General features: G+C 47.5%; 1 protein-coding gene across 1 annotated transcript in view; it reads left to right on the top strand.

The window, feature by feature from the left end:
- The window catches only part of LOC118582670 (agouti signaling protein), an 81,331-nt gene extending 71,125 nt beyond the window's left edge, over positions 1–10,206 (top strand). Inside the window, exons 2-4 of the mRNA XM_036185708.1 lie at positions 5,300–5,460; positions 7,184–7,251; positions 9,998–10,206. Of these exons, the coding sequence (XP_036041601.1) occupies positions 5,310–5,460; positions 7,184–7,251; positions 9,998–10,168 (390 nt within the window). The 5' untranslated portion in view covers positions 5,300–5,309 and the 3' untranslated portion in view covers positions 10,169–10,206. The remainder of the gene's footprint in view (positions 1–5,299; positions 5,461–7,183; positions 7,252–9,997) is intronic.
- The last annotated feature ends 2,699 nt before the right edge of the window (positions 10,207–12,905 follow it).

The raw sequence follows: 12,905 nt of genomic DNA, 5'->3' as shown, positions 1-12,905 counted from the left end.
GGCACAGTCTCTCACTTAACCTGGTGCTTGCTCTCTGGCTGGACCGGCTCATCAGCAAGCTCCGGAGAGTCTACTTGGCTCCCCAATCCTTCACCTCAGCCCTGGGATTACAGACAGGCTCCCCCAGCTCTTTAGCGGGTGATGAGGATCCGAACTCAGGTCCACAAACTTGTACAGCACCTTACCCACTAAGCCAGCTCCCTGCTCCTTGCTTATTTGTGTTTAGATGTCATTTTATTATTATTATTATCAGAGGAGCCATACGCACCACAGCACAAGTGTGGAGGTCAGAGGACAATTTCTCTTTGAGGTCAGTTCTCTCCTTCCACTTTTATGTAAATTCTGAGAATCAAATTCTGGTCTCCAGACTTGCAAAACAAGCACCTTTATCCACTCATTGAACCAGATCCTCTTTATTTATATTTTGAGACAAGGTGTCATGTATCCCACACTGGCTTTGAACTCAATATGTATCAGACAAAGATCTAATGCTCATATTATAGCTGTGCATATTTATGGAATGGGAGGTGGGGAAATCCAAGCCCTATTTGTTAGGCAAGCACAACTAAGTTACATCTCGTCCCCCATTTGCCTTTTAGTGTTTGGGGGGTGCAGTGAGCACATGAGTGCTTTTGTGGTGGTAGGGAGGTGCAGGCACACAAGTCATGGCATGTGTACCTTTCCATGTTGTATAAGACAGGGTCTTTTCACCATTGAATATGCCAGGCTAGCTGGCCTGGGAGTCTGGGGATTTTCCTGCCTCCCATCTCTCCAGAGGGGTGGGCTAGGATTACAGATGCCTATGTTTTTATGTCTCACTTTCCCACAGATTCTGGAGATCCACACTCAGTTTGTCAGGCTTTCGTGGCAAGTGCTTTTGTCCTCTGAGCCACATCCCCAGGACCATATCTACTTTTTGTCTTTTGAGACAGGGTTTCTCCATGTAACAGCCCTGGCTGTCCTAAAACTCCCTTTGTAGACCAGGCTGGCCTTGAACTCATAGAGATCTGCCTGCCTCTGCCTCCCAAGTGCTGGGATTAAAGGCGTGCGCCACTGCTGTCCGGCTGGCACATCTGCTTTTTAATAAGTAAGGATCATCAATATCTTTACCCAAAGAAGCAATTAATTATGCCACAAATTAATAGATACTCACAGAATAAATGTTCTTAACTAAGTATGAGACCCTTTCTCAAAAAAAAAAAAAAAGAAAGAAAGAAAGAAAAACAAATTTAAAAGAAAAAAGTGGAAAGAATGGGTTTCATACAGGGGCCAAGAAGCAGCTAGTGATTGATTGGGTGTGAGTAAAAAATGAACACGGGAAAAATAGGGCTGGAAAGATGGTGAGAAGCAGGGTGTAGCTAGCCCGGAGCCCAGCAGCCATCTCCTCATTGTCTTCCTCCCATTCCCACACAGCCGCCAGAGTGGTTTTTCTACATTGCAGATCGATTAAGTCCTCTTTCTCATCCACAGCTCTTTGGTCATTTTCAGTTGAAGACAATGTTCAAACTGCTTAGCATCATTTACAAGTCCCATCCCCTTGTGTCTACCTGCCATCTCAGCGAACCGTTTGTAGCTTCTCAAATGCAGCATCCCCTCTGCCTCACCCCATATATCTCTCTCACCCCATATATCTCTTAGCAACAGTTCCATAATTTACTTCTCTCATCCAGATAGCCAATTGTCTTGTCATTACAAATTTATTATTCTTTGTCTAAAGAACATAAAAGCATCACGCTTTGGGCATTTCTTCAGACTTCATTCTCTTGTGAAGATCCCCATATACATGTAAATTTAATAAAACTTTATGCTTTTTCTCTTATTAATCAGTTCTTATACTAATTGGGTTCTTAGATCCAATCAAAGAGCCCACATAAGAACGTAGAGGGGGTCAGAGGACCTCTTTCCCCTCTACACTCATATAACTGGTAAGGATGGAGTCACGTCTGTCTAACCACAGATCCGACTTCTCCCAGCTTCACTGTTACCTACTTGACACAGAGCATTGTGTCTAACTGATGAGAACAGCCCCTGTGAGCAATTAAAGAACAATGAAGTGCTGAACAATCCGTGGTACTGAACTGAAGAGAAGGGGGTTCAAGAAGGGAGAGCATACCATTTAGGCCAGCCTGGCTGAAAGAAAAGAGGTACTTAAAACCAGCCTTTGAACAGGGCCCTAGGGGAGGGGGAGGCAGCCGGGAGTAGTTGAGAGGAAGAGCTGATGGATGAGCAAGGTGATACATAAGCAAGAGAAAAGCAGGGGGATGGAGTCAGTATGAAGTTTCCCATTGAGAGTGAGGCTGGGGAGCCTTTAATCCCAGCACTCAGGAGGTAAGGGCAGGCGGATCTCTGAGTTCAAGGCCAGCCTGGTCTGGTCTACAGAGTGAGTTCCAGGACAGGCAGGGCTACACAGAGAAACCCTGTCAAGAGAGGGAGGGGGCCTGGGGTAAAACACAAGGGGATTGTTTGAGGGGAACATAAACTTGGTAAGAAAGTAGAAAGATCAGGAAGAGGGAGAAACAGACAAAGATGGAGACTGAGATTCTTTTCTGGGGAAGAGGGTCCCTGGAGGAAGGCCTCTCATATTCCAGACCACCTCTGCACTGGAAGTGAAGGAAGCCGAGAAGAGAGGGTTTTCTGCTAGTGTAGATGATTCTGTCCAATGTCCTCTTCAAGGGTGGAAAAATAGTCATGTGTCTGCGCAGCCAGTCTGCTGCTCTATTTGTCTGTATTTGCTGTATTTGTCTCACGATGTAGGCAGTGATAGTGGTGTTCAAAGAAAAGAGATGGTTTTAAAAAAATATATGAGCCCTAAAGGCAGCCTAATACATACTAGCGTATTCTGTTGCACACCGAAAGGGGGTATCAGAGGAAGGAGAGAGGAAGATATAGGAGAAGGGAGAGGAAAAATATCAGCTACTATTTGCCATGTTGGAGAAAATATGAACTTTGACTTTTGTTTGGTCTTCGCTTGAAGTCTGGCGTTAGATCGAAAGCACGTGTAAGATCAACCCCTATTGCAGATGACAGGAGAGTACTTTCTAGGATGCTTTGGCTTAAAAGCTGGGTATGGTGGCTTACGCATGTAATACCAGCACTCGGGTGCCCGGAGGCAAGCTCAAGGTCAGCCTGGGCAACATTGTGAGTTCCAGGTCAGCATGGGCTGGCTACACAGTGAGAGCTTATTGAAAAGACGAAAATCCGAAACCAAGACAAATAACAACTCCCCTTCCAACCCAAAAAAAGCCTTGGGTTGAGAAGAAAACTCTCAACTCATACTAGCTTAAAACAACAAGGGAAACATTGGTTTACATGGAAGCCCAGCTATAAGATGGTCTTCAGATGAGACCTGATCTAGTGGTTTCTACATTACCTATTTATGTATGTATTTATTAATTATTAATTATTTATTTATGGTTTTTTGGCCAGGGGATGGGATCTTAGTTACAGCTTAAACTAACCTTCAACTCACCATGTAGCCAAGGATGACCTTGGACTTCTCATTCTTCTGAGTGATAAGAGTAAGATCATTGGTATATACTACCTCCGACAGTTTATGTAGTACTGGGAATTAAACCCAGGGCTTTGTATGTGCTAGATAAGTACCCTGCCGACTGAGCTACCTAGCCCCATTTTATATATCTGTCACCTTTGTTTTGAAGAGGCAGCCTTATATGAGTGCAAACCACTGATGTAGTCCATTCCTCTCACCCTACCAGGAAAGAAATTGGAGCCTGCCAAAAAGGGCAATTTTGCCCAGAGTTGAGCAAAACTGAGCCAAGCCTAAAAACTAAAAGCAAGACTGAAAACACAGTGGTCGGGCCAGTGCCCACTCTCAACTAACTAGGCTTGGGGAAAGCAATTTGGTGGTGGGTTTATGACAGGCAGCGCCCAGTGATGAAAAAGATCCGAGGCGACCAGAAATGGTATCAGGGCCATAGGGGTGGGTGGACTTCTAAAGGTCAGGACCATCCGCGACAACTTCAAGAAGATTGGAAGGGGTGGAGGCCAATTGCTTGAGTCTTCTCCTACAGTGTGACAGACATGCAGAAAGCCTGATGCCAACCATCTTAGTGTCTCTATTGCTGCCTTAGAACACCATGACCGAAAGCAACTTGGTGAGGAAAGAGTTTATTCCAGGTTACAACTCTCAGGTCACAGTCCATTACCAGAGGAAGTCGGAACTGAGTCAGACTCCATGGAGGAATACTGCTTACTGTCTCACTCTTTCTTCGTGGCTTATTCAGCCTGCCTTCCTATAGCACCCAAGACGACCAACCCAGGGGTGGTACTGCCCACAGTGATCTGGGCTCGCCCACATCAGTCATCAATCAAGAAAATGCACCACAGGCTTGCCCACAGGCCAGTCTGGTGGGGGCAGTTTCTCAGCTGAAGTTCCCTCTCCCAAATGACTCTGACTTGTGTCACAGTGACATAAAACTAGCCAGCACCCCAACCAAGTGGGGAGTGGAGAGGAGGAGGCTGGAGCTGGCCAGACAGCGGCACAGGGAGCCCAGGAGTGGGTAGGATCGGGAATGAGCAAACTGCTATTCTCTTCTCTCTCACAGTACTTGTGTCTTGGGTGGAAGGGAACCTTGGAAATGCAGACCCAGGCGTTTCCAAAACCAGAGAGGGAAATGGGGCAGTTGGGTGGGGAGGGATGGGGATCCCATAGCAACAGAAGGCATTTGAGGAAAGAAACCTGCTAAAATCCATCTGCCCCTCCAAACTCCAGCTTGTAAATAACTAAATCCATTTAGCTTATGTTGACATGCCCCAGCATATCCCCACCTGCATTTGTTCCCTCTGGGCCAGCAGGGAATCTGGCATATGACATGGCATCCACTTGTCTTCAGGGACCTTCATCCCTCACCCCTCTCACTGACCTTTAACTTGTACTTTCTTTGTCTTGGTAAGACCTCTACCACTGTGAGGCACTCCTGGGGGGCGGGAGGGGCGCTTTCAACAGCTCTGCCTAGGCCTAAGGTCCCCTGGGACTGCTGCTTATACAGGAAAAAAAGAAAAGAAACAGAGTCAGTACCCCGCCCTGTGGACAGCACAGACCAACACAATGTATTCTTGTGCTCTTTCCATCTCCTTCCCTTCCTTGTCTTTCTTCTCCCCATCTCTCCTTTTCTGTCATCTCCCTATATCAACACCCCTGCCCTCAGGGATGTTGCTAGACTTCCGGCCCTGCTGAGATACTTGTAAAGCAGAGTGAGACAGTCAGCGCGAAGGCACCTCCTCCTACCACCATCTTCTCTCGGAACCCACCCCCAATCACCTTCTCTGTCCAGTTTAGGCTTCTCAGGATGGATGTCACTCGCATACTCCTGGCCACTCTAGTGGGCTTCCTATGCTTCCTTGCTGCCTACGGCCACCTGGTACCCGAGGAGACGCTCAGAGATGACAGGAGTCTGGAGAGCAACTCCTCCGTGGATTTCTCTTCTGTTTCTATTGTGGGTAAGTAGCCTGGCCTGGGACCCAGCCTCTAGGCTCTGACCCATGAGAGCGGGAACAGTATGTCAAGCCTGTTGCCCAGGCTGCCAGCAGCACAGCTATGGTTCTTTCTTGCTCATTCCTAGGGAAATACAGTGTCCTGGGTTTGAGAGAGCTCTGCATGCTACCAACTTTACTGTGCTGGAGATCTGAAGAGGTCTCGAGTCACGATGCTGCTGGACTTATTTTAACTTAGCATTTGTAAACCTTAATGAATCCCAAAACTCCCCAACACAACAAACTTTAGGGAAACCATGGTCGAGAACTGAGTCTGCAATAGACTCGTCTCGCCATAGGATGGGAAGTTACAAGGAGCATCGAAGTCTGGCATTAGCTAGCGCTCTCCTAGTTTGACCTCGCCTGATCATAAAGGGCTCATCAGGATGAGCACAAGGGCAAAGCGCACGCTTAGCATGCAAGACCTCAAGATTCAGTTCCTGTAACCAAAATAAAAGGAGACATGCATAGATTCCGTGAGGTAGCTCTTGGTTTTATTTCTATTTCACCGCTGATGAAACTAGAGCTTACTGACATTAGTTCCTAATGGCCAGAGCCAGAGTTCAAACAGAGGCAAATTATACATGTGAGCTCACTACTCTTTGTTGGGTTGCATTTCACTGGGTACAAAAAGATGGTCTAGAGCAGTGTGGTTCTCAACCTTCCTAATGCTGTGACCCTTTAATACAGTTCTTCATGATGTGCTGACCCCTAACCATAAAATTACCTTTGTTGCTACTTCATGACTGTAATTTTGCTACTGTTATGAATCTTAATGTAAATATTCTTGGAGATGGAGGTTTGCCACAGTGGTTGCAACGACCCACAGGTTGAGAACTGCCGGTGTAGACATATCAGAGAAGTCAAAGGAGGGAAGAGGGAAGACACCAATATTCCTTAATCACCATTGATATGTCAGACTTTTCAAAATATCTTACTTCTATGTAGATGGAAACTCTGCATTCATGTATGTCTATGCACCATGTGCAGTCCTGGTACCCCTAGAGGCCAGAAGAGGATGTCAGAGCCCCTGAATCTGGAGTTATAGACAGTTGTGAGTCACCATGTGGGTGCTGGGAAATAAATCTGGGTCCTCTGGAAGTGCACCAAGTGCTCTTAACAGCTGAGCCATCTCTCCAGCCCCATGTCAGACTTTTTGCTTTATTAACATACTTACAATAGAACCCTTTTTGTGGATGAGGAAATTGATTGTCAGGGAGATCACACAGCTGTTACATGGATTCAAGTCAGGCGTACCTGGCCCTGAGCTCTGAGAATTTAAAATAAATAAATAAACAAAACCACAGGTAACATAGATGTGTCCAGTAACAAAAGGCCGGGTCCATTTCCAGAGACTCACAATGCACTTGCACCTGCAAGGTTAAAGGCACCTGTGGTGATCAAGGGCTAGCAAGGTCAAAAGACCAGGTCCAGGTCTCTAACAGATGCCACAGACAGGTCCCAGGTCGCTTTTGGACTTCCTCTTTGCCTCCCCTCAGAGCACACTGCTCTTTAGGTCTGAAGCCAGGCTAATAAGAACCTGCTGGCTTGATTCCCATAATGTGATCCATCCCGAAGTCCCTCTTTCTCCCTTCCACTCTGAGACTTCCCAGAGCCCCCTCTACCCCTCCCACTTCACAACTTGGACCCCAGAAACATCTGGCTTTGCTCCTTCTGCCCTTCTTTGAAGCACTGAACAAGAAATCCAAGAAGATCAGCAGACAGGAAGCCGAGAAGCAGAAGAGATCATCGTCTAAGGTAGGCCTGGGAGTTCTCACAGTGGGGGTGGGAGACCTGCAAGCTGTGACTGAGAACTAAAGGTAAGATATCTCCAGGCCTACATGAAACAAAAGAACTGAGAACTACCTAAAAGTTTCCTGGCCTAGAGCCTTGAGGCGGACCTCCATAGAAGCCAGAGAGCCTGAGTTCCCTGAGCAAAACAGCCACCTGCTAAAATAAAGGTGCTGCTTCTAGTTAAAAACCCCCGGACCCTTCCTGAAAGCTGCCACCCATTCTTTTGGATATTTACCTAAACCCCACCCGCTGCAGAACCACTCTTGCTGTACCTGAGTTTCTTATTTAGCTCCTCCTACACAGGGCCAAGCCAGGCAGGCATTCCAACATTGAGCCATACCCTCGGCCCTAGAGTATGTTCAGCAAGCTTTTGCTATGTAGTGCAGGCTGCCTGTAGCTATCCTCCTTGTCCAGAGCTCCCCAAGTGCTGAGGTTACTGATCCAGGCTACCCTGCCCAACTGTCTCACCTGTTTACAAATCAGAAAATGTCAAGAATAGAAAACAGAAATTGGGTGTGGTGGCACACAGCTGTACTCCCAGGATTTGAGAGGCGGATGCTGGAAGATCAGGAGTTCACGGTCATCCCAAACTACATGCCAAGTTCTGAATGAGCCTGGACTGCACAACCACTGAGAAATAGAAGTATGACAGAAGACTAATATCATTTGCTGTAGCTCGAGTTAAAGACTCAGTGAAAATAAGACACTGTGAGTTGAGCCTAGCTTGTCACCCCAGCTGCTTAGGAGGCTGAGACAGGGGGACCCCTAGTTCAAGGGTTGCTGGAGCTATGCAGCAAATTCAAGGCGCATCTGGGCAAATTGAGATGTTGTCACAGAATAAACGTTTTAAAAGTGTGGGGATATGGGGAAGCAGTAAAGCTTGCCTATAACATGCAAAGCCCTGAGTTCAATTCCCACTATGAAAAAAAAAGCACTGTTAGTGTTGAAGTCAGCTGGATATTATTAGCTGGTAAAGGCTCTAAAGCCTGCTTTGTTGAAAGGCAGTAAGAATGTGTTCGAAAGCAATAAAGGACATGTTAGCACCAAACAGAGCCTTTCAAGTTGAAAGATGGAAAAAAAAGAACACCTTTTCACTAAGTGATTAAGGACCATTAATGTTTTCATACCCACCACCTAAAATCATACTGCTATGATACAGGTTCCCACACTTTGATAAATACCAGATGAGGCATTGTTGAATTCACACACTATTCCTGTTTTAGTGCGCCTCAGCTAATTGGATCAGCTGTAACCAGCAGGGAGGACAGAACAAAATATATGTACCTGCTAGGTTCTTGGAATTCAGCCATGAACAAGAGATACTGCTGTGTGGAGCATACATCTGTGTGGGGACCCCAGGCCACAAGTAAAACAATAAGTCTCTGTGAAGAGACTGAAGCATGGTGAAGGCCTATGTGCATTTAAATGAAAAATTTAGTAATCTAGATTAGCAGTTCTCAACACAGGGGGGGGGGGGGTGTCACAGCTCCTGAAGGGGTCACATCATAACAGTAGCAAAATTATAGTCATGAAGCAGTAATGAAATAATTTTATGGTTGGGGTCACCACAACATGAGGAACTGTATTAAAGGGTCACTGCATTAGGAAGGTTGAGAACCACTGCTCTAGAGCAATGTCTAATAGAAATATAGTATAAGCCATCTATATATAATTTCCTATTTTCTAATAGCACATTAAAAATGTTAGACTTGGGGTTGGGGATTTAGCTCAGTGATAGAGCGCTTGCCTAGCAAGTGCAAGGCCCCAGATTCGATCCTCCGTTAAAAAAACAAACAAAACAAACATATTTAAAATATTAATATTTAAACATATAAACATTTTTTTTTTTTTGGAGGCAGGGTTTCTCTATGTATGTAGCCTTGGCTGTCCTGGAACTCACACTATAGACCAGGCTGGTCTCCAACTCGAAATCCACCTGCCTTTGCCTCCCAAATGCTGGGATTAAAGATGTATGCCACCACCACCTCCCTACATAAACAACTTTTAAAGTTATTTTTATGCAGTCTTTGAAATCTGGTGTATAGCTCACATAGCAAACCTCAATTCCAATACTAAATGTGTTCCGAGTAAATTTATGTTTAACAGGAAAGTACTTTACACGCTTGCTTTAAAGTTAGAAAACACTGCTGCCCCGTATGCATTTTAGTACTGAACAGCACACAGGCCGTGACTACTAGTACTAGAATGCCCCTAGGCTATGGGGTAGCCTACAACAGAAGGGAGGGCAGAGGCCAAACACAGAGGTAGGTCCTCTAGGGCCAAAAGAAAATTTGTTTCTCCCCAGAGAAATCACTGGAGAGCCTTACTCAGGTGATGCCGTCATAGGAAGGGCCTTCTTTGGTGCACTGGAGGATGGTAACTCTAGAAGATAGGGCCATTAAGGGGAAGAGGCCTAAAACAGTGGCAGCGGATCACAGGGGTGATGGATGAGACTTGAAGTGAAGCCGGTGTTTAAACCTGGGGCTGAGTGGGATCTCCTAAGAAAAGGGCCAGGTCGGAGCTAGGTAAGCGTGAAGATGATGGCGGTGTGCAGGTTGGGAGTCGGGGGGCAGGATCCCCTAGGATGGCCTATGCGTATGAGTAGAGGTGGGCAGCAGTGCCGAGGTCTCCGGTCCCAGACCTCCACTGCAGATGAGGATGCGTGGGACTAGGGTGGCCCGCTCAGCAGCCTCCCACATCTCTCCTACAGACAAAGGCTCCGATGAAGAAGGTGGCACGGCCCCCGCCACCCACACCCTGCGTGGCCACCCGGGACAGCTGCAAGCCGCCTGCGCCCGCCTGCTGCGACCCGTGCGCCTCCTGCCAGTGCCGCTTCTTCCGCAGCGTCTGCTCCTGCCGCGTACTCAACCCCAACTGCTGACTCCGCTTACGCGATGCGCGCGCAGCTTCCGGGATGGGTGCCTGGGCGGGGCTTCAGGGTCAGGGGCGCTTCTAGGCTGAGGGAGGGGTCTCTGGTGGGTGGGACTTCGGCAGTGGGCGTGGCCTGTGGGTTGGTTGGGGGGTAGGTCCTTTGCGAAGACACGTGTTCCAGGAAACTTAATAGAGGCTAAAACCTGAATACAGTATCTTTAGGCTGCTGGGAAAGTGTGGCTGTTTCTTTAAAAGAGCCTAAACGTTCCGGCCCCTTTACCGAGCTCTGGTCCTTGCGGAGACCTCGAGGACCGAGCTCGCGCCGCTCTCCAGCGCAAAGGAAAGCTCGCGCGTGGCTGATACTAAGGCAGCTGGGCACGATGCTGCCCGGTTCCTTCCAGCCTTCCACTACCGGCTGCCTCCAGACCAGGGGAAAGGGACCATTAGGGAACGGACTTCCAGTCTTTTCACCCATTCTCCTCCTGGGGAGGAGCACAAAAATCCAAAACGTGCTAGAACTCCACAAGCAGTCTCAGCCGGGTGGGGTCGGGGTCGTGGGTTTCTAAAGCCAGCAGGATTGGGGTTGAGGATCCCAAAACTTTTAAGAAGCTCCCAAACAAAGGCACTAACGAAACCCACCCCTCCCTTGCTCCCAAGGGCACACAGATGTTTGGACCTTAGAGTTTTTCTTACGCCAGGCATTAGTCCCCGACATATATATGTATTTTTTAATTCTAATAGCCTAGAGTTTGGGCTCCCAAAGACGCAAAAATCTACACAACCTTCCTCGATTTTCACCCTAATTCCGTTGGCCGGTAAGAAAACAGTGTGGGGAGTTGGGGCGGGGCCTGGAAAGAAGCAGCAGTCGCACTAAATTATCAAGGACCTATTGCCAAAAATGTTTCCGACTGTTCCCCGAAATCCCCCAGATTCTGTGAGACGCTGAGGCGCAGCGTTGTAACTTTGGAAGAACCGTGGGAGAGAGAGCACCTGGAGAAAGGAGTCAAGAGTTTGGGGAGCAGGTTCGCTAAGGAAGGGGCGGTGTAAATAGAGGAAGGGCTCTAGATAATGTCATCTACTTGTTCTTGGCTGGGGCGCCTGTGCCCCTTAGTGCTAGGGAGAAAGGCCGAGAAGAGCGCTCACAGGGCTCCCTCGCCGGGCCTGAGCTACTGCCATGCCCAGATCACTACCATGCAAGTACCACAAGAAAACAAAGATCTTTTCTTGCCTGGAAAAGAGTCTATAGAGAGACTTTAAGACAGAAATGTATGAAGCCCTTATCTCAGCCCTGGTAACCACCATGTAGCTCTCTATTGTGGGAGTAGGGGGGTGGTGAGGACAGGCAGAAGGTCTGATAGAGGTGTGACCAGCTTTTCAGACCTTTGTGTCCGTTTGCTATCGTTCTCTTTCAAGTGCCTTAAACAGGCTGGCAAGATGGCTCACAAGCCAGTCTGAGTTCAATCCCCAGGACCCATGTAAAGGTAAGAGAAAACAGACCCCTCAGTACGCATGCGTCCTCAAACACACATCTCACACACACAGTAAGCATAATAAAGATAAATCTCACTCCCTTAGACCACCCTCCTTGCCACAGACCTTTTGCCCAAATAGACACCCAGGTTGTGCCTTTAGTGACTTACTTACTTACGTAGTTTGGAAACAATGAGACAAACACCTCTACCCAGCCGCCACCTGGACAGGGCACAAGAAAAGATGGGTGCTCCAGGCAAAGCTGGCCACACAGTGCCGACACTGGGCAAATCCTAATGTCTGTCTGTCTCCCTGGCTGCCATTTACCTATCTTTAAAATGAGAAATAATAATTCCAGCTGTTGATAAAACAGCTCCACTACACACCCACATCCATGCTCACCCACGTCCATGCTCACCCACGTCCATGCTCACCCACGCCCATGCTCACCCACACCCATGCTCACCCACGTCCATGCTCACAGAAAAGCTGCCTGTTGTTTGCTTTGTTTTCTGTCATTTGGGCTGCAAGCCCACAAGGCAAGAACGTTTTGTTCCGTGTACCACAGCTGCTGCTGAGTAAATGTCATCAGTAATGAGAAGATTGGGAACACATTGCAGCAACTGCTCCTGTGTTTTCCAGACACTGTTCACCCACCAAGTACTATTTGGCTCCTGGCAGTGAAGCTGGGATGAAAAGCTGAACACTCAGCCCATTTGTTCTTGTTGTGGGCGGGTTTGTTTTTGATGTTGGTTTTGTTTTGAGACAAGACATCACTATGAGTAGCTCTGACTGGCCTTGAACTCATAGAGATCTGCCTGCCTCTGCCTCCCACTGCTGGGACCTACGGCAAGGGCCACCACCCCTGCAGCCCACTCGTTACAAAACCATTGAGTTACTGGATTTAGACAACATGGAAGACCAGTCCAATGGTTCACTGATTCAGCATGTGTACTGGCCATCTACTGTGTGCCGGGTACTGTAACTACTCTAATGAAAAACTCCAATATGGGTATTGTCCCTACAGAGCTTAATGGTTCAGTGGGTCTGACCACTGGGCCTCATAAGAGGTAAGAACAATTGTTAGCCTACGGAGTCTCTTCCCTCACACTTAGCTCTTGCTTCCATTGACTCGGACCTAGTTAGATAGTTCCCTGCCCAAGTTTTCCTTCAGCTTTAAAATCCCAAGTTCTACTGTTTCAGAATTCCTCTGTAAGCTTTAGAGTTCTAAGATCATGGCGTACTTTGGTGACCAGAACTAAAACCCACATTTATAT

This window comes from Onychomys torridus, chromosome 4 (assembly GCF_903995425.1).
Source record: "Onychomys torridus chromosome 4, mOncTor1.1, whole genome shotgun sequence".
NCBI classification, from domain to species: Eukaryota; Metazoa; Chordata; class Mammalia; order Rodentia; family Cricetidae; genus Onychomys; species Onychomys torridus.
The sequence above is the reverse complement of the archived record's forward strand: the minus strand, read 5'-3'. Positions and strand labels throughout refer to the sequence as shown.